Source organism: Daktulosphaira vitifoliae, unplaced genomic scaffold (assembly GCF_025091365.1).
Source record: "Daktulosphaira vitifoliae isolate Bord-2020 unplaced genomic scaffold, ASM2509136v1 Scaffold_3, whole genome shotgun sequence".
In the NCBI taxonomy this organism is placed as follows: Eukaryota; Metazoa; Arthropoda; class Insecta; order Hemiptera; family Phylloxeridae; genus Daktulosphaira; species Daktulosphaira vitifoliae.
In genome coordinates, this window is record NW_026099574.1 from 19,821,087 (window position 1) to 19,844,390 (window position 23,304).

Here is a 23,304-nt window from a genome sequence, read left to right on the forward strand (position 1 = left end):
GGTGATACAATTGCGATTTTAAGAGTGCCCTCTTCAGCAATTTTTATTTGATTAAGAGCTTTTTCTAAGTCTAACCTTGGAAAAACTTTTTTTTTTTGTTGTTTGCTATTGACGTCATAGTTGTTTGACTTGTAAGCGTCACACACTTAATTTTAAATTAATTTTTTTGACGGCAAAAGTGTAGTGGGTTGGCAGCACCTCCGTCTTATTCATCGGTCAGCTCTTTTATCAACGGCCATGGTCGGTCATGTTGTATTAAAAGTAATATTTTAAAGTGGCCTTTTCTATACAAGAAAAGGAGTGCTATTCATTGTATGTAAATTAAGTCAATTTTTTTGCAGTAATATTTGTTACGTTGTACATCAATCGTTTTTCTGCAATATCAAGTAATTATTGTTAAAATTTTTTGTTCCGTTGTTTATTTTTTTTTTTTTAACAGTGATAAATCTTTGAAAAATGAAAGATCAGGACAATCTTTCTTTGCAAATGCCTTAGGTATTACTCCTTTATTTAGTATAAAATTTATACTAAATAAATTTATACTATAAATATATTAAAATTGCCTTTAATCTGCTCACAATAAAGAAATCAAAATAGCAACTTTTGTTCAAAAATTTTATTTTTCCAACTTAAGTTGAACTTAATACTGTGGAAATAATTAGAGCTTTAAACATAAGTGAAATTAAAGCTTATGTTATTTGTATATACTTATGATTTTGACATTACGAAACTGAAAAATATATAACACTGACATTTAAATTAGTTGTATAATTAATTTGTAAAATAGAATTAAATGGGGTACTTTACCTTAACTAACTATAGAGATATACATCAAAATAAAATTTGCATATAGAAGACAAGGTGTCAGGACAATTTTTTTTTTTTTTTTTAAATTATAATAAATATTATAATCTTTAACTAAACGTATGCTTAAAATTCGAAGTATTTCATAAGTTAAATTGAAAAAATTGAAAAAAATTTTTAAAATAAAATTTTTTTATTCCTATATTTCAAGTTTTGAATCCCCCCCCCCGGTATAATGAGAAATGGTCCGATTTAAAAAAAAGTATGTTGAATAAAAGAAGTATATATAAAGTACAGTAAAACTCGCTTAAGACGCTCTTTAAGGGACCAGCTCCCTAGAACTTCTTAAGCGGGAAAGCGTCTTATGCGGGAATGAAAAAAAAATGATGTGATTGAAATATCGAGTTTATTTTTTTATTATTAAACATAATTTAATGGAAAATACATTGTTTATTAAAAAAATTATCTATTTTTGATTGTTTAAGGTTCTGACAAGGTGTTTCAGCAAGAAAGTTTTCAATTTCATTAAGACAACCTAACAATTCTTCGGAATTTTCAACAGAGTATAATACTTTCCGAATTTCCGATAGGTGTTGCAAACTAGCAGTAATTGTAGGAATAGATACTGGAAAGTCTTGATCTTCTTCTTCTTGATCGTCGTCTTCTTTCTCATTCTCCACTAAGTTCGTATCAGCGATTATTTCATCCAAAGTCCGAGTGCTACTGGTTACGAGTTCATCATCTATTGTTGCGCAATCAGCAAAATTTTGCAGAAGTTGAAAGTCCTCTTCTTTTAAAGGTGAGCTATCTGCCTGTTCAGAGTTGTTCAACACACCAAATGCAGCTTTCCGAAAACAGTTTATTATTACATCTGGTTTAATTTCAACCCAAGCGGCACTAATGTAATGTATGGTGTCCAAAACATTAACTTTAGTTGAAATTTGGTCGGTACTCTCCATGTCTCTCAAGTACCACTGAACTAACTTTTTTCGGTTCTTTTGTTTTATCACTTTAATGATACCTTGATCTAGGGGTTGTAACTTAGATGTAGTATTTGGTGGAAAGAAAACAAATTTTATATTGATAGTGGGGATATCTTTAGGGTGAGCCGGACAGTTGTCGACGAATAGAATAATTTTCTCTTTTGTTTACCGAAAAGTGCATCTAGCTGTTGAATCCAGTTCATGAATAGTGTTCCTGTCATCTAAGCACGATTTTGAGCAAGGTATTCACATGGGAACGTACGAACATTTTTGAAACAGCGAGGAGACCTACTTTTTCCAAAGACGACCAACTTCAATTTATGGGTGCCGGTAGAATTTGTACATACTAAAACCGTGAGACGTTCCTTGCTCAACTTTCCACCATGGCATGTCTCATTTTTAAAAACTAAAGGCTTATCTGGCATAAGCTTAAAAAATAATCCGAATTCATCAGCGTTGTATACATCGTCAGGAACATAATCACGCAGTAATGAAGGCAACACGTTATTTTTCCATAAAGCTATATCATCATTATTAATAGATTCAGCCTCACCTGAAATTTGCCGGTACACAATGCCATGCCTACTCCGAAATCTATCCAGCCAAACAGTCGATCGACTAAATTCGGTTAAGTTAAGTCGTGCGGCAATCTCCATTGCCTTTTCCGTGATTACACCTCCATTTATTGGATAATTTAAACGCGAGCTTGTTGAAACTACTCCAATAAAACATTTTCCAACTTTTCATACTTCCCGTGTTTTAATTTTTGTCGTTTGCTGCCACCTAACATGCTACTTTGTTCTATTTCATGTCTGTTTTTCAATAAAGTTCTTAAAGTAGAAGGAGGTATCCCCAGTTCATTAGCAATATCCTTTTGTTTTCTTTTGTCAACCAATCCTTCATCGTACTTCTTCAAAATGTTAAGTTTGTCCGAAATCGATAACGCTTTACGTTTTATACCACTAGCCATAACGAAATGACGGTTATACACATGCAAACGAACAGCACTTACTAAATCTCATAATACGATGAAATACAGTAAAACTGTTATAATAAGTAATGATAAAATAGGTATAGCGATAAAATAAAATGATAAGAACACGTATAATACTAACAATTCTATTTTTATTTCACAAAACTACTAAAATTTATCGTAATATGCTGAACAAAAGAGCGTTTTACCCGATTAGACAGAGAAAAACTGAGCGTCTTAACAGGTGGTTTTTACATTGACTAGTATAGGAAATGTCTAAAGACCTACAAAAAACAGCGTCTTATGCGAGAAAGCGTCTTAAGCGAGAGCGTCTAAAGCGAGTTTTACTGTATTTATAAAAAAAAATTGAATTGACCCACACATTTTTAAAAAAAATATAGCAATTTCAAGTTAAAAAAATAAAATCGATCATTGAACATTTCAACACAAAAATAACATGTTTAAACAAGGCAATCATTTTTTTTTAAGTAAAAAATGTTTAAAATTAAAAGTCAAAATTTACTAATTTTAAAGATCTTAAATATTTTGGAGATTTCCATTATTTATGGGGATCATGATGAAAATGTTGAATTTTTGAGTAAGATATCATTAACTAGATTCAATTTTTGACGTATTGTTGAAAAAAATCGGTCCAATGATATCTGTGAAAGAATAGTGACAGTCAGAAAAAATAAAAATAAAATGTTAACAACCTAGTAAAATTAATTAGTACCTTCTCAGATTAGCATTTAAGCTAAAATAAAAAAAAACATTATTAAACAAAATAAAAAATTTAAATAAAATTAAATAACCAATATAATTAACAAATTAGTAAAATTTTACTAAAAATATTATGTATTCTATAGTATTATCCACTATTGAGCATGATATTGTACCATATATCTTCCTGCGTATTTATGATATGCATTTTTTTTTTTTAATTGAATAAATCGAGTTTGAAATTTTTTTTAAATATATAAAAAAATAATTAAGAAAAATCATGTGTAAAACATTTTAATTCTATTTAAAATGATTAAAATCTATTTTTTTATTAAAAATAATAACATTTTATTCTTAATCATAGTTGTGTGTTGTTTCTGTACTTTATTTTTTGTACTATGCTATCAGCCATTTCTACTAATTTTTCTAATGTTGATTTACTTGGTAATACCTCTAATACTACTTGAGTATGGTTGGGTAAACTTATAACCATAATAATGTGGTTGCAAATTTGTTTTTATATATCTTTAGGCAAGTTTTTTTGATAAAGATAACTTTTGTTAACTAATACAAATTGACTTAAAATTGTAATGATAAAACTAGTATGGCTATAATTTTGTCTAGAATTTTTGACCCAAACTGGGATATTTGGGAGTTTGATCAATTGGTGAGCAATGAGGTTCTATCGGGGTTGTGGAGTTAATGGTTTGGAACAATAAAGACATGTAGGTATAAAAAAAAATGATTAAAGTTTCTGTTAGAGAGTTATTATAAATACCCCTAACTGATAAGAACATCTAACTGGTAGCCATCTCACAAATATCATGTAGTGTGATTATGTATAAGGTACGAACTAGTAGTCAGTCATAATTAATTCAAGTTTGAAAATTAATATAAAAGTATGATTTATTGATGTTTTATTCTTTACTTAGATTATAAATTATTAATAGTTGCGTTAATGTGAATTCATTTACCTCTTTTAGATTGCTTGCGTAAAGATAGTCAAAATATTAAGTACGAAAGTATTTATTGAATTAAGGTGATTCGTACACACGAAAGTTCTATGTTTCTTTTTCTATACATAAATGAATTCACAAAGCAAAATAATTATATTTCAATATCGCATTAAAATGTACCGATGAAACACGTGGTAACTAGTGGAGAGAAATAAATTGGAAAAGAGAATTTTAAATTTTTATTGAATTCAAGGTGGCTCGCTCGCGGATATGCTAGTAGAACTAAGCCTATTTATATTATTTTTAATTATCACCATCTTGGAACATTGTCGATAGCACTTTTAATGATTTTCAGTTTATTTTATTAAATTTAACATAGCATGATTATTATTTAATGATGAGATGAATAGTATACAGTGATCAATTTAACATGTACATACATGTATTATAGCTAGCGTCCAACAGTGTAAATGTTATAACAGATAAATAAATTATTTGTTTGTATACAATTAATACAAAATACAGATTACAATTCTTTCATTGATAAATGTAAGATGCGTAATGCAAAGTATTGGGCATATTACAACAAAGTGTTTTTTAATTTAGTTTTTAGGGCTTCGTAAATGTCTCTAATGTATTCAATGTCACTTATTTTACTTATAATTTCTTCATCTCGTGTATTAAATACTATCTACAGATTTGCATCGAAGCGTTTTTTATGAAATATCCAACTATGTCACGTCCTTACTGTGCCGCGACCGCACTGTGCTACCGCTTTTTTAAGATAATTTATGAAAAATTATAATTTTTGACCCTAAATAAATCTTAGTTTGCTGCACATTAATTACATAAATTCAAGTTTAAAATTTAAATCGAAATTCAAATGATATATTAAACGTGTTAATCCGTTAACACTAAAATATTCGTATTCTTTAGAACATTTGAGAGTAAAAATTTTTTGCAGTTAAAAAAAAAATTAGTACTTTATATTAAATATTTTATGTAATTAATTAATTAATATATGCCATGACCCTACTGTGCCGGTTTTTTTTACTTAAAACTATCATAACTTTTTTACAAATGACCATATCAACATAATTTTTTATATAGATACGAGATTTACCAATCATTTTTTTATAAATCTGACCCTTTATTTGCCCACAGGGGGGATTCAAAATGACAAGTTTTTCAACTTAATTTTTGAAAGTGTTCTGGAAATACTGACACTTATAATATAAGTGATATATGTATTAAATAGATCATAAATTAAAGCTTTTGTATTTACAAACAATTTTTTTTTACTTATTTAATATAATATATACCAATGAATTGAGCATGATTACTGACAACTTAAATTGAAATCATTTCTGACAGTTTTCAGTTTCAACAGAGCTTTAATGTTTCCTTTACTTCCTATGAGTTCTTTTATTCCTGTTTTTTGTTTGACATTTTTACCTAATGATATTTAGAATACATAATATATATTCTAGATTTATTTTATTATTACGTACAAGGTGATAGATTTATCTTATATTTTAACCATTCAATTTTTCTTAATATATGTATATAGAGTAATTAATTTATCACGCACCACTTAATTAATCGGAAAATAAAAATAATACTGAGAATTTTATTTTTCGTAGAAAGGTGCCATAAAGATATATGTAATAATATTTTCTAACCTACTCCTCAGCTTCAAACTATACCGCATTATATTGTATATATCGAAGATGATTCACTTATCATAAACAACATAAAAAAACCCAGCACAGGGGGGTAACGGCACAGTGGTGACGTGACATAGTTGAATCAAGTAAAATAATATCTGACAGTGATTAAAATCACTACCAAAAAAACGCTTCGATGCAAATCTTTATATAGTGTTTAATTTTAAAAAATTGGCAGATTATTCCAAAAGCTACATGATCTGCTAGTTCCAAATTAATATCCTGATTAAGATAAAGTATGTCGAATAAAAAAGGGATTATTAAAAAATATTATTTCTCATAAAAAAATTATGTTGATCCATACACTTTTCAATAAGTTATAGCATTATAAAGTTAAAAATGTAAAAAATAAAATCCAGAATTTTCACACAATAATAGCATTTGGTAGCCATTTTTACCATGAAGAAAAAATAAACCCCGAAATTTTTTTTTACCATAATAAAGTATATTACATTAGCTTTAATTTAAGATATATATAAAAGTGTCAGACCTTCCGGAACACTTTCAAAAGTTACGTTGAAAAAGTTCTACTTTCTATATGCATTTTTATGTTTTGAACCCCCCTCGTACATAGGGAAATGGTCCGATTAAAAAAAAACAGTATGTCGAATGAAAGATGTATATAAATACTACTTTTCATGAAAAAATTGTATTGATCCATACATTTTTCAAATAGTTATAGCCTAATAAAGTTAAAAATGTAAAATGCAAAATCGAAAATTTTCACACAAAACTAGCATTTGGTAGTTATTTTCACCGTGAAGATAAAATAAAGTCCAAAATTTTTTTTTTTTCATAATAAAGTACATTACATTAGCTTTAATTTAATATATATATAAAAGTGTCAGACTTTCCGGAACATTTTCAAAAGTCAAATTGAAAAAATTAATTTTTTGTGAAAAATTTGTCATTTTAAATCCCCCCTATGGGCAGGTAAAGGGTCAGATATAAAAAAAAAATATACCAAATGATAGATAAAGACATCAAGCATCTATAAAAAAAAGTTATGTCAATTTTAAGTAAAAAAACGGTAGCACAGTGGGGTCGAGGCACAGTGTAGACAAAGCATAGATGAGACAAATACAGATGATATTTGACAGTGATTAAAATCACTATCATAAGAAACGCTTCGATGCAAATCTGTAGATAGTGTTTCATTTAGAGAAATTGGTGGATTATTCCAAAAGCAACATCAACTCTTATTTCTTTGATTACATCCTAANATCAACTCTTATTTCTTTAATTATATCCTGATTAGTAGTTCTTTGATTTTAAAATATAATATATGAATAAATACTAATTATAATTATTAAATTTAGTATGAAATTGATATTCAATAATTTAATATTGTAATTTAAACGGAGAAATTATAAAAATAATAAAGAAGTTATATTTTGCTTTATTTTTACGTGTATATAAATATAAAGGGTTTGATACAATAAATTTCAATAAAAACTGTTTGTTACTATAAATAAATGCACTAAACTTCAAGAAACTTTCATCAGTAACAAAAATATACCATTCTAAATCAACTTTTCGCGATGTTTTCAAATCTGCAATTAGACTTTTTCTATCACTTCTAAGTTTTAATATTATTAAAAATTAGTATTTACACATAAAAAATTCACATCGAAGCTATAAAATTGGCTATTTAAGCTAACTCAAATTTAAAAATTACTTTTTCGACTTTAAAAAAGTAAAAAAAATTTAATAAGTTAAATTTCTTATGTCTTATGAACTTTATTCTATGTCAATTAAATTATATAGTATTCATGAAAGTCGATATATTCTCCTAATAAGATATTTAAAAAAAAATAAAATACAAAACCTAGAATTTTAATAGAAAAATAGCATATTTTTGAATACGGTAGCCATTTGTGATAGGTCGTCGGGAAAAATTTTTTTTTCATTTTATATTACATAAAATAAGCTTTAATTTGATATATGTTTAAAGGACGCAGTATTCCCGGAACATTTTCAAAAATTAAGTTGAAAAAGTTAGTTTTTGTAAAAAATTTCTATTTTAAATCCCTCCCAATGAGCAGTTTAAGTGTTAGATTTTCAAAAAATGATATCAAATGAAAGGGAAATATCTAAGGTTTTAGTATAAAAAAAAATTATGTTGATTTGTTTATTTTTGAAAAAGTTATGGAAGATTTAAGAAAAAAAAGTGAAAAAAATGACAAAATTTACCGATTTTTAAATTTGTAATTTTTTGGGGGGTTTTCCCCATTGACGGAGTACAAAGGAAATTTTTTCAATTTTTAAGGGTAATGTCTTCGACTAGATACGATTTATGATCATTTGACATATCGTTGAAAGAAATCGGTTCGGTGATAACTGAGAAAAAGTGGTAACAGACACAAAAAAAATATAAAAAAAACATATCATAGTAAAACCAATACCTTCTCAGCTTCGAAGCTAAAAATAAAATTTATATAAAGAATTTGATTTTTTGATTTTTTTAAAGTACATGTTTTTATCAATCATAAAATATTTTTAATATTCATTCTTTATATCTTATTAGGGTGTTAACAATATTTATTCAATTAGCATAATTGACTAGTTTATTTAAAAGATAATGATTTAATTAAAAAAATTACAGGTCGATAACAACTTCTGGATCAGCATTTATTAAGTATTCATTTATTGATTAAGTTATTATCATTATAAATATATATATATTATATAGGTGGTTATAGGTGACACTTGTTTTTTTTATTACTGGTCATTTCCGAACCATATCCGCCCTCCTGCCTTGTTATAAAAATATCGTAACATCCGTAAAACTAGTCCAAAAATTATTGACTAGTTATTTTCTTAATTAAATTATTTTCTATTTAATAAGACGTATAGTATTTTGACATTTAAAAATAAAAAGTCAGTACTCTTATAAATTATAAAAGAAAAACATAAAAAATACATGATGATAATGGTGATTATAGATTTGAAAAAAGCGTATGATAGAGTACTGAGAGAGGTTTTAAAACGAGTATTAATAAGAAAAGAAGCCCTGAAAAGGTAAATTAATGTAATATAGGATTTTGTACGATGGAACTTGTACCAGGGTATAAAGAGTAGAAGGAGTAATAGAAGATTTTAGAATAAGAGTAGGAATACACTAAGATTCACTTTTAAGCCCTTATCTATTGTGATGAATGAAATTACTAGAGAAATACAAGGATAGGTTTCGTGATAAATGTTGTTCTTTGACAATATATTATTAATAGAAAATATGAATTAGCGTGTTAGGCGATAAGAAAATTCCAATGATGTTAAAGATAAGTTTTATAAGACTGTAGTGAATGTAATGTATGGTTCAGAGTGTTGATTGGTTAACAAGAAAGTAGATCAGAGATGAGAATGCTTAGTTGAATGAAAGGAATCGCTAGAGAAGATAGGATAAGGAACGATCATATAAGAGGTAGTATAGGTGTAACGTCTATCGTGGATAAGACAACAGAAAATAAACTTGATTAGTTTGGTCATGTTATGAGAAGAGAGAATTAGAAAGGTGTAAGAACAATTATGAAAATGAATTTTAAGGAAAAAAGAGGTAGAGGAAAATCAAAAAAAAAAATAACGGAGGGATGTTATTGAATATGATATGATTTCTCAGGAAAGTATATGGCTTACATATACTACGAGTGTAGCGAACCCAGGGCCCCGAACTACACTGGTGGAAAGTCTCAGGCAGACGATTCCAATGATCCGACCAATTCCCGGAATAGCAGTCAGAAAATCAACGGCCGAAAGGCAATCACTTGTCCTGCAGATGAGAAATCACCTTCAAAGGACCATCGACCATGAGGATTAGGGTGGTACTTAGTCATATAGGTCAATTTTTTTTTTGTCAAAATTCATTCGGGACACCCCCTAGAATTGTTCTGTTAGGTAAAAAAATTAGTTGACTAAATCAGAACACCGAAAAACTATATCTCAATATAAAAAAAATTCTTATAAAAAAATAATAAAACTGATTTCAATGGTTGAAATAAATATATGTTGTTTTTTAAATTTCTAGACCTAAATATTATAGATACGGACTTTTTTATAATAATATTTTTTATGGAACACATATAGTTCTACAAAATAAGTTTTATGATTTTTTCTGAAAATTACGTAGTTTGTAGGATAAATGAAGAAAACTGAAAAACCACCCTTATAGACGAATTTTCAACCATCTTGCGGCACGTGTTAATGTCATTCAATTTCAACCAAATTTTGTACAACTAATTATTTTACCTAACAAAACAATTCTAGGGGGTGTCCCGAATGAATTTCAAAACTTCATTTTTAAGAACCACCCTAATGAAGATACTGAAAGCAACAGGGAAACCATTGCGTTAAAGATCTTTATGATATTCCTAACCAAGAATCTGTTACAAGCTAAATGATGTACAATGAAAATGAAGAGAGACGTACTAATCATGGAATTCGGACACCAAGATCCGACAGAAATATATCTAAGGCTATTTAGGTAGTTATCCAACGAAAACCTTGTGGAAAGATTAAACAGGACTATTTTAGAATAGGGACATGGAATGCGAAGACAATGATTAAAACGGGGAGGCTGGAAAAAATAAGAAAACAATGAAGCAAAGCTAGACATACTTGTTATAAGTGAAACAAGATAAACAGGAAATGATGATTTCATATCTGACGATTATAGAATCATTCATAGTGGAAATGTGAAATGAGGAAGAAACGGGGTGGTAGTGATATTACGAGTGAAGTTGAAAAATAATGTACTCAACTTGTACCACCTAAATGACAGATTTCTTATGGTGAAAATAGAAGCAATGCCTAAAAACATTTACACTATACAAGTGTACTTTCCTACATCTAGAAGTACGAATGAAGAAATTGAAAAGCCATACGAACAGATTGAAAAACTCATGTAACTATTAGAATGAAACTTAAACGTATTTATCATTAGTGGTTTTAATGTCTCGATAAGCTGTGAAAGAATTTCTCTCGGGAAAATATGGACTAAAGAAGAGGATGAAAAAGGGACAAGATTGTTAGAGTTTTGTTAACAACAGGACTGATAGTAACAAATACATACTTTAAAGTACCGCTAAGAAGAAGATACACATGGAAAGCGCCTGGAGATAGAAATCGGTATCAAATAGATTTCATACTCGTAAAAACTAAGTTTATAAATCAAATCAAATCTAGCTATGTCTACCCAGGCTATGACATCACGATAGTGACCATAACTTTGTAATGACACAATACAATATCAAATTTTAGAAAAGAACTAAGGTACAAAAAATAAGAAATAGTGCATTGAAAAACTAAAATAACATAATATAACAGAAAAATTCAAAAGGAATTTCGATAAACTTGATATTGGAGATAAAAGCTGGGATAGTATGAAAATGGATATAATTTTAGTTGCAGATAAAATAATTCATAAAAATAAAATAGACTGTGGAAGCCATGGATGATTGGATAAATTCTTGAATTGATTGAAAGAAGGAACAAATTAAGGAACAGAAATTAAAATTTATATAAATAGGTAAAAATGAGATGATAACAAAATGCGGTCAAGCAAAACAATGTTAGCTAAATCAAAACATACAAGAAATAGAACATGATCTACAAAGCAAAAATACAGGCAATATCTATAATAAAATTAAAAAACTGCAATATAAACCCAAGACATACAATAACAAAGTTAAAAATAAACATGGAAAAATTCTGTTTGAAAATAAAAAGATATTAGAGAAGTGGAAAATATATATGGAAGAATTGTATCGAAAATGAAGAGGAATATATAGAAAATGAAATAGATGTAAATAAAAATAGAAATGAACTCGAAATACTGATAAAAGAATTCGAGGGGTCTCTAGGAGAATTGTGTGACAAAAAAGCAACAGAAATTGACGATATCTCGGCTGAACTACTGAAAAATATAGGAGAAAAAACAAAACATCAATTGTTTAAAATTATTAAAAATAACTATAATAGTGGAAGTCTACAATTGGAGTTTATCAAATGTATAACTATAACAGCTTTGGAGGAGAGCAATGCAACGGAATGCGGAAACTATAGAATTATTGCTCTCCTTTTTCATGCACACTTGTACACATCAAGTAAACTTGATAAATTTAAAATGAAAATAAATTCTATGAAAATCAAAACGATGCTTATAAGTAAAATAGAATCAGATCTAGATCTTGAGCAATACAGGATTACAACAGGTCCGAATATTCCACTAACTGGGAAGTATCATCATAGTTTCCAATTATAAATCAACACTAGGCATTAGAAGAAGAATAGCATTGGCAATACGTAAAAAAGTCGTTAAAACATTTGTTTGGAGTGTGTTTTCATATGACAGTGAAATATGGACTATTGATATTAAAAACAGAAGCAAACTAGAAGCATTAGAGTTATAGATATGAAGATAAATGGCAAATACAAAATGGTTAGACAAGAAAAGAAATGACCAAGTGCAAGAAGATGTACGAGAAAAAAAACAACTAATGAAGGTTATTGAATCAAGAAAAATAAAGTTAGTCGGACACATCATCCAACACAATGACTTTATAATCAATTTCTTCGAAGGAAAAATAACTCGGAGAAAACTAAAAAGACGGTAAAGGAAACAATATTTTGAAAACATCCTCGAACTAGCGAACTGTGAGTCTTTTGCTTCACTGAAGAATTTGGTGTTATACAAAGAAAATAGGCTTTAATAGACAATGAAGATATGAGTATTACTGATGTGTGCGTAGATGATGTGAGATATCGTGTTAAGTGAATGTTTAAGATTAAGGTGTTCGACACCAAGTAGAATTAAAGAAGAGAAAAAAAAGTTATTAGAAAAAATTATCTTTAGGATTAACTTTTTAAAGTTAAATGGGAACCTATTATTATTTTATAAATATTAATTATAATTGATATAATAATTATTATATCTATATACAGTTAATTTGCTATTATAAATCTGGAGTAACATAACATCGCAGACTCAATCACGGTGGAATTTAATCATAAGTATACTATATTATACGTCATATTATATTTATACAAATAATTTATCATGATAAATAATGTTGATATTAATTTTAGAAGTTATAACTTGCGATGATCAATACATTTCAAATATGCATAGAAAAGGTTAAGTCGGCTGTATAAATGAAAATACTAGAAAACATCATTAGCATATTTATCATAGTTAATAAGTAAATCGGTTAGAAAATAAAATTAATATTAATAATTAAATTTTTTAAATACTTTAATTTTATTTTTATCACATAGTTTTAATCAAAATAATATTTTTATAAAATTATAGTAAACTTAACAATACATTTCTCTTTATTTTCATTTAAAAATATATATAACATTTAATTTACAAATTAACATAGGGATATATAAAATAATTATTTACAAATTTTAAATTTTGTACATGTACATGATAAATACTTTATCACAAATTTAAATTAAGTTTATAGGTAGAGATAACTAAAATTTGATTATTTATTTTTATTTCAAATACCTTTATGGCACCAAGCTGATGTATCGTGGCTGTTGAGTATTTGATACCACTTGTTAACTTTAAATTCTAAAGCGATTTTATTCATTTTTCAGTGAATAATTTATGATTATATAATCGAAAAACGTACATAAATTTATTTACGTGTGTAAAATTTTTATATTATGATAAATAATACAATTATAATAATCATCTACAGAAGTAAATTTTTTTAATGCCCCATTTTTCAAACCTTTATTTTTTTTTCCTATTTCTTTTCCACAACGCATCATATACCTTTTGCTACATATACCAATTTATTCGTTTAAAATTTTTCCACCCATTTCATCTTACGTAAGACCGATATTTTTTTTATTGACAAGCGGCATACCATGTGCAATGTTAGGATCGTATTTACTAGTATCGAATTAAAATATATTTTTTTATATCATTATACACATGTACCGTTTGTATTTCATATAATACAAAGAGTCAGTATCTGTATATACTAATTTGCATTTATCATCATACATTTTTTTCATGAAACTATAGTAAAAATCATATATGATAGTCTTTGAAATTTCTAACACTGAAAATCCTACATAGCAAGGTCTATCATATTCAATCTTCACTTATTTTTAATGGATGACTGCCAAGTTACTTTTAAATATTGACACACTATCGAAATTGGGTTTTGCTATTAGCACACTAGCCCCATAATGTTTTCCCATTTTGTTATAATTTTTACATCGACAAATTTTTCAGGATTTTCTAAATATTTTTCATATATACAATTTATCCTTAATTTAAAATATTCAATTTTGAAAGTCCACTTTGCTTCTGTACGTTTTTTAGTATTTAAATCTATATAAACCTTCATCCAAGCCGACAGTTCAAATTTTAATACTTTATTAATTTTTTTTATTTTAACCCCTTGACTAGTGGCCTGTTTTAACAATCAATAGTGAGCGATATAATTTTTTTTATCATATAAATTTGGAATTAATTTTTTGAATTTAGATCCAAGTGGTATAATATTCTCCAGATATAAGGGTAAGACAGAATGATCGTTATGTAAATTCTCACCGTATTATAGATCTATATCTAAAATGACCCTCAATTGTTATCATCCGCAATTTTTGATATATCTAAATCAATAATTTCAGATTATGTCATCTTTTTAAAATTTCCATTTGGAAGATGCTGACTCAGTGCAGATCTATACAAATTAATTGCATCGAGATATAATAAATATGTCGATGGCTTTGACGAATCATAGTCATCGCACTATTTATTATTAGCTTTAGTATAATGAGATGAACATTGAGATACTCCCTCGCAAATCCCATTATTAATAAAGCTAATCATTTAAATATCACTCATCAATTCCAATTTTACCCCAGTAATTCGCTTCATAGCTTCGAAACTTAATCCGGGTGAAGTTATAAAATGATAAGGATCAAGCTTAATTTTTAATTTTTTAAACAAACACTTCGAAAATTTTCAAAAATATCAGCTAAAAAAGAAACATCAGTTCTTAAATATAAATCAAAATAATCCCCCAAAGTTGAACAGTTAAATTTATACCAAACTTTTTTTTGCAAGGACATAATCCTCGTCTGTTACTTCACTCGTATTCAATAAACTATGGAAGGCGAATTCCCTAATAATAAATTGTGAATCATAGATTTGCATATTATGCAAAATTACCGGGACAAATTATGGTATCGAACATTCCAGATTATAATCCCTGTGTGCTGTACCTCGATACTTACTCGTTAAGTGACAGTGATTCATAACCTTCTCATGAAACCGTAGATTACCATTACAAATGTGACAAGTGACTGCCTTATGATAACTGTATTCATGTTGTGTAGCTAAAGCTTCCATGGATAGAGGGTTCGAATTAATGTCACTTATACGGAAAATATCTTCTCTAAGTCTAAAAATAAACACCTTCATGCAATCACTCCCGCAGTATTCCTCCATGCGATCCAGATTTTCATCATAAGAACATTTAATTAAATAAGAAAAACTGCGTGGTTCATGAACAGAAATTTTATTTGAATATGAATTAATCGGATTAGGATCGCATGTAGCAATAGGTGTTAAAATACTTTCAAAATCTCGTAGATTTCGTATTCCACAGGGAATTGCATATGGAAATGTTGAAATTGTTTTTTGGGGGGGGTTGATAGTATTGTTTTCACTTACATACAATTATATTGTTGGTGATTATTTAACTTATGTTTAGATTAAAAAAAAATAAAAGATAGTCATCGCATAAAAATTTATGTGTCTTATGTTTAGAAAACTGCGTAGATACCAACCGTTCCATGTTAGAAATACAACAAAAATGTTCGGTGGGTTTATCATTTTGATCTAAATACAATAAATTTACGTGTTTACGGAGTTTATTTTCGGTTAAGTCCAACAATTTTTTTGTTGACATAAATGTAAATATTTACACTTATTTCATTCATTTTTTCAATTTTTTTAATATGCGTTAGTGCCAATAGGAGTAGTAACCCCCGAGTTAAAAAAGACGAGTTCTATTAATCGATATAGTTTTTATCCCGAAATAGATAAAGCGGGAATCTACAAAAACATTTATAATAGGACATTGTTATTAGATATACAAATAGTTGCAAAAACACTTAAATGGAAACACTTACGTAAAAAAACTAAATTATTATAATTTGGTAGTATATGCGCACAATAGACACTCAGGTCTGAGTGCATAAACAGTTCTTGTCCACCTTTTTAACAACTAAAACTAAAATTAATGGTACATTATTTCTCGTTTTGTAAAATCCCACAAGTCGGATAACTGTTTTGGAAGCTTAAAATGGACTTTAAAGTATTAAAAACTTAAAACGAGGATATGCGCATCCATGATGGTTGTAGTTACACTAAAAAAAGGTGCTAGCTCGAAGGGAATTTATTTGTTGAATATTTTTCTCAACTGTTATATGAAAAAAGAAACTATAACTTCTATTTTATTTGTTAACAAAAATATCTGATTACATAGGGTAAGGAAATATTATTTTTATTTTTATTTTTTTTTTTTTTGAGATTTTGAAAACTATTAAGAAGAGTCTTATTATAACATCAATTTTAATTAGAATGTTTATTGTATCTAATATTATTATAAAAAAAAAACTTAAACTATATACTATATAATTATTTAAATTAAATTATTTGATGTATTAACGTTTGTAATTACAAGTAATACATCAACTTTTGTTATATTTTATAACTATATTTTTTTCGCGATTATTTATCCGCAATATTATGTATTGTTATATATTACTGGCGATATTTTACAGCATACTACAATAATCTAGGTAGGTGATTGATAATTTAATAAAATAATTAATTAAAATAAAACTATTTATTTTATGTATTATTCTATAATTTTGTAATTTTTATCTTAATATCTATAATATATTAATCTTGATACATTTAGTTTATTTTTAATCATTGATAAATTAAATTTAAAGTTATTTTAAGTTAAGATTTTATTAAAAATTGAAACGATTGTAAAATTTAAACTAATTAAATTAGTCATAAATTAAGATTTTATTATCTTACCCGTGCATGCAGCAAGATAAAGATTTAACATACTATGAGATTCCTCCACATCGAGGTCTAACAATTAAATCAATCTATCAATTAAGTAAAATTAGAGGATTTATGTTTGCATAAATGGTTGTCCAATATCGTGATATTTTGCTAAATATTTCAAATTGAAAAAATTCTTTTTTAATTTTTTAAGATAATAATTTAATTACAAGTTACAATTCAGTTTGTTTAGCTTAACAAAATCGATACAGTAATATCTAATAATTTTTATTGATAGACACAATAACATTTTGAAAATGGAAATCATAGAACAAATACAAAGGGGTATTATTTTTGGATATACAAATTCTATTATATAGTTTATAAAAACAAAAGTTGCGGCTTTGATAAATTATACTAAATGTTACACATGATCAAGTTATAATTTAATAATATTTATATATTTTAATAAATACTAGACTAAAGTTTATTATCAACCATTGAATTTTTTTCAAGGAATTCAAAAATGTTTTTGGTCCAATTTTAAAATCTTCAATAAATGACTTTTGTATAGCAAGTTCTATTCTATTAAATTTTCAAAATGATATTTTTGTTACATTTGCCTTAAAAAAAATTAAAATCTACTTTTGTATGTAGTTTCTTTTTCAAGCCATTAGTATGTATTTAATAGAATGGAATAAATATTAATGATAACTATTTAACTAAAAAAAATAATACCTTCTTAAAGTGAAGAAACAATAATTCCGAATCATCATTATATATTTTTATTATTAAAAAGAATATAAAATAGACATAGAGAATAACATATTTTATAAAACATTAATTGCTATGATTTTCATAGATACTATTTAAAAAATAGTATCTTAATGATAAAAATGTATTAACCATTTTTTACAAAAACATGAGTGTCTTTTAAATTTAAAATTATAAAACTAAAGCAATATAGTAAATGCTTTACTATATAAAGAGTCTAAAAACGAAGTTAAGTTTAAAGACGTTTATAAATAACAATGCTATTTAGTTTATTAATTAATTTAATTTTAATCTTATACTAATTAACGCTTTATGAGCCAAAAGAAATTCAGTTTTCAGTAGATCGATTAATATCTTCTTAATTACAAATGTCCAAAAAAGTTTAATCAATTATACAATTTTATTGTTCTTTTATCATTTTTTAATACTCTAAGTTTAATTTTTATTAAAGAGAACCAAATTCTAAATATTTATGACATTTAATACTTTTCCAATAAGAATTTTGATTGATACTGTGACGTAATAATGGTTTCAACGCTCCAGGACAGTTTGTATTTAATACCCCTTAAAATGTTTTGATCAAATTTACTGTGGAAAAAATTTCTTACTACTCACCGCTAATAAACCTTAGATATTTTGCTTATTAAAAAAATAGAACATACAAATGTATGCAAGAATAAATTATAAACAACATTACATACATTTTATCGGGTTTGCAATAATAAAAATATGAATAATACAAAGTGGTATATTGACCAAGTTCGGATGTTAGAGAATTTTGGTTAATTGTTGAGCATCGAGTATCTATCGTGGCTGTGCAGTCCGAGAGCTTAGAACAATAAAAGCACATAGATATATGTAAATAAGTTCTTCTTTATAAAGATAAATTCAATAATCTGGTTGTTAAATCTCTGTACAATATAATTTATTAAATAGAAACTATACTATTTATATTGAACTATACAATTTTTACTTTCATAATATTGTAACGTTAACAACTTTTTGCACGTTATCTCGCATTATTGTGCTGTAAGTTAACTAATTATAAAATCATAAGAATATAATTTTTTTTTGTGAGCCTATTAATATTATAACTACTATATTATGTCTGCCAACAACATTTGTATAAACATTTTTTACAAATTAAAGAAGTTATTTCAGGGCAGTCAAAAATAATTTAGAGGGTAAAAGTAAAATTTTATCTAGAGGTAGATGTCATGATATAGCTAATTTTTAAAAACAAAATACGACAAATTTTTATTCTAAATAAAATTATTTCTGAATAAGTCTACTTTTACTGTATTTGTATACAAATGAATTCTATTTTTTGTATTTTTTTTTTATTCTCAAATTGCAAAATAATAATGCTTTTTACTATGATTTATTACTGTCTCAATATCAAACGGTATATTCAATAAAAAAACTAAACCTTTTTTTGCATTAATGAAAATCTCACAATGTTGTCATTAATAATACCTTATCTAAAATACAAACTTAGCTAATTGATACCACTTATAGACTAACAACGTTTTTGAAACTGTTTAATCAGGTAGTTTTATCAAATATTTTCATGCGACTTAATCATAATACTCGAAACAAAAATGTATCTNAATATTTTCATGCGACTTAATCATAATACTTGAAACAAAAATGTATCTTAATTATGCATTAAATGAGAAAATGATAGGAAATGTTTACCCAAATAATTTTGCATCCTTCATATCGTTATACATTTTTTAAAATATCAGAAATAATTATGAAAGAAGGGGCAGCACTGTGAGTAGATGACAAAGTCAGTATTTCGCTTGCGAGTCACATGAAACACGACAACCGATCTATAATGTCAAACAGCAAAAAGCCACAAAATTTAGCTACCATGAAGCAATCCACTGAAAGGTCTCAGCAGTCAGAAGTCTCGTCGATCAATTTGTACCTCGCTGCAATGACAGGTTGATACATAAAAATTATTTATATCCCCTTTAAAACTTTAAATGATTTTTCCATGTTACTATCGACTATTAATATTTTTATAAGCTATTAGCACCAAAATCTTTTAAAGACGAAAAAACTTTTTAAAACCACTTAACTCAACAAATATAGCTTATATTAAAATGATATTTCTCATTAATTTTGCTAATAACAATAAAAACGTATCTATAATTCAATGTTAAAATAGATTTATTACTGTCAATGAATATATACAATGTAAAACGATATTACTATTTTTCTTAACATTTTTGTAAAATAATTCAACATTTATTGATAAGAAAAAAGTCAGCCCGTAAAATATCTAAGCAAACATTTTTATAAACATCTGACCTCAATTTACACAATAAACAACTAAACACTTGGTGGTGGGTAACTTTTTATAGGTATTTTTAAAGTTGTTTGGTTTTGAATAGCCAACAAATAATGTTGCTAAGGTAGTCAAATTATCTTGAAATTGTATTTTCGGTTATAGTATTAATAATTTCTCAATAAATGAGTCTAATCTATTATACTTATTCAGCAAACCTTGGAGCAACAGCAGCAGGATGTGCTTTAACATGGTCATCGCCAACGTTGATAAAATTAGTTAACGGAGGTGATCCAAGTATATCTCTGGTAATCACTAAAGAAGAAGCTACTTGGGTCGGTTCCTTAGTAACATTAGGAGCTGCTGTTGGACCAATACTTTCTGGATTTATACTGGATAAACTGGGGCGAAAAAATACTGTTCTATTCAGCATGATTTTGTCCATTATGGCATGGATCGTAATAGGTTTTATTCCTAAAATAAATGTTTTGTGTCTGGCTAGATTTATATTGGGTATTAGTGTTGGTTTAGTTTTCACAGCCGTCCCAACTTACATCGCCGAAATCTCTACAGTAATTGCATAATTATTATGACTATTTTGTATAAAAACTTTTTATTATTTATTTTGTAATTAGCCCAATTTGAGGAGTTCGCTTGGTACACTTATGCAATTCTTTCTATGTTGTGGTTTCCTAATAGAGTACACTGTAGGACCGTACACATCATACCTAACATTAGCATTGGTATCTTTGATTGCACCAGTTTTATGTTTTGCTACGTTTATGTGGATGCCAAATTCTCCACATTCAATTTTAAATAAGCCGGGTAGAGAAGAAGAAGCCTCAAGAGCATTATGTTGGTTCCGCGGGACTTCTCAGGAATCGGCAATAGCAAAAGAACTCCAAGAAATAATAGTACGTTATACGCCTTTTACATGCACTATAATTTTGTTATATTATTTGTAACACACATTTTATTTTAGTTATCTATAGAAGAAGCTAAAAAACAAAAATCAGGGTTCTATGAGTTGTTTGCCAATAAAGGCAACATCAAAGCTGTAATGATCTCTTTGACCATGGTGGGATTACAACAAATGAGTGGTATAAATATTGTATTACTATATAGTGAAAATATTTTCAAAGCTGCAAATACAAATTTAACTGCAAGTACCTGCACTATAATTGTTGGCGTGGTAATGTTAGTTACATGTAGTTTTACACCCACGATGGCCAATTACATGTCAATGAAAAAAATGCTTAATATATCTGCTATTGGCATGTTTTTTTCAGAAGTTAGTACAATTTAAAATTGAAATATCTTACATACACAAGTTATTCAATTCTTCCATGTATTTAATCCAATATTTTACTACTCTGAAGGTTGCACTTGGATTTTACTTTTTTTGTCCAAAATTAGGAATGGATCAATCCAGTTTACAATGGTTACCGATTGCTAGTTTAGTTACCTACATCATAGCATTTTATGTCGGTAAGATATTTTTGCAAAATCATAATTTAAAAAAAAGTATTAGTCGAATTTACGATATATTGTCTTCTCCTTGCAATATTTACAATTATGTTTTCAAAATTTGTTGATAGATAGACCTTCTCTTAATTTCTTTTTCCTATATTTTTATGAAGAATAAGCTTTAATAAAATTTGACTTTAAATTAGAAACATAATATTTTTAAAGTTAATTCGAATGATGATACAATTTTTTTTTTACAGGTTATGGACCGTTACCATGGGCAATTATGGGAGAAGTATTTCCTGCAAATCTAAAGTCTATTGCGACATCCATAACCGCGAGTGTTTGCTGGTTTTTAGGATTTTTACTTTGTAAAAATTTTAACACGATGAGTGCAGTATTCGGAATGGATTATGTTTTTTGGCTTTTTGGCTCTTTTTGCATCGTTGCTTTGATGTTCACAGTATTTGTATTACCAGATACAGAAGGCAAGACACTACAAGAAATTCAAGACATGCTGCATGGAAGAACTAAACGATCGATCAATGATAATGTTATAGATAAAGTATAATTTTACATATTTTTATGTTTTATTTCGTCACTTTAGAATATAAAGGTGTATTCGTCATTCGTCGACCCAAAAAATTAAATTTAAAAAAGTATAACGATGTGTTCTGACATATACATAGAGTGTTCAATAAATAAAGAAAAGCGTTTCTATTGTTCTCACTGTTTGTAACAATTGACCTGTTTCCTTAATTTATGAACAACTTGTTATATTTCTATTATTACCAAATATATATTTTTAATTTAATGTTGATATCAATTATCGTACTAATATATCAATATTTGAATATTTTATCGAAAGTTGACAACCACCGGTAAACGNAATATTTGAATATTTTATCGAAAGTTGACAATCACCGGTAAACGCTTATATTCATAATTAGATATCTCATCATAATTTTGTTTTGTAGAATTCGAAAGTGAAAAAATAAACAAACTCCGCAAAACTTATGTTTTTTAAGTAAAATCAACAGATCTAAAAATTCAATTTTTTTTGAAGCCTTTTTATTCTGGGATGACGAATTATCAAAAGTGACTGATTTAAGTGATAATAATTTAATATTGAATATAAGTTTACTGTTATATATATAGTTTATGTAAAATATTTATATTTTTTTATACATGTTCATGTACATCAAATTATGTACTAACAGACAGATTGTCTCACAAGAATTAATTTACTGAGCCAAGCAGAGTAACGCAAGCTATGTTATTCGTAGTACCACATATATCTGTACATACTTCCAGGACAGATTCTAAACCTTTCGTTATTTTTTTTTTTTTTTTAGAAAATAAATTACCTATAAAATACATGTTATGGATGAGTACTTTTTTTAGAAAAATTAAATCAAATTGAACTTTCTTGAAATTTTTTAAGAATGAATGCTTATTATAATTAGCATTTTCTTTTTAATTTGTTTACCTCTAATTATATAAATTATTCATTTTTCATAATCGCATGTATTCTATATTTTACAAACTAAAAAC

At 27.1% G+C, this 23,304-nt stretch overlaps 1 protein-coding gene and 1 long non-coding RNA gene across 6 annotated transcripts in view; both read left to right on the forward strand.

The window, feature by feature from the left end:
- LOC126901613 (facilitated trehalose transporter Tret1-like) overlaps positions 1-23,101 on the forward strand; it is a 28,102-nt gene extending 5,001 nt beyond the window's left edge. Inside the window, exons 1-8 of one of the 4 annotated variants that reach the window (XM_050678220.1) lie at positions 16,387-16,681; positions 19,736-19,936; positions 20,497-20,855; positions 20,919-21,197; positions 21,266-21,574; positions 21,663-21,771; positions 22,011-22,315; positions 22,971-23,101. In XM_050678220.1, coding sequence (XP_050534177.1) covers positions 19,804-19,936; positions 20,497-20,855; positions 20,919-21,197; positions 21,266-21,574; positions 21,663-21,771; positions 22,011-22,315; positions 22,971-23,015 — 1,539 coding nt within the window. In that variant the 5' untranslated portion in view covers positions 16,387-16,681; positions 19,736-19,803 and the 3' untranslated portion in view covers positions 23,016-23,101. Of the gene's footprint in view, positions 1-16,386; positions 16,682-19,735; positions 19,937-20,496; positions 20,856-20,918; positions 21,198-21,265; positions 21,575-21,662; positions 21,772-22,010; positions 22,316-22,970 lie in introns of those variants that run through there. The other 3 variants (XM_050678221.1, XM_050678217.1, XM_050678219.1) reach the window with 3 other exon arrangements.
- LOC126901647 (uncharacterized) lies at positions 180-13,362 on the forward strand. 2 transcript variants are annotated; one of them, XR_007703076.1, is made up of 3 exons: positions 180-386; positions 1,290-1,603; positions 13,247-13,362. It is a non-coding gene; the product is annotated as an uncharacterized LOC126901647 (long non-coding RNA). The 2 variants fall into 2 exon arrangements; XR_007703077.1 differs by lacking the exon at positions 13,247-13,362 and adding an exon at positions 1,907-3,187.
- Positions 23,102-23,304: the final 203 nt, after the last annotated feature.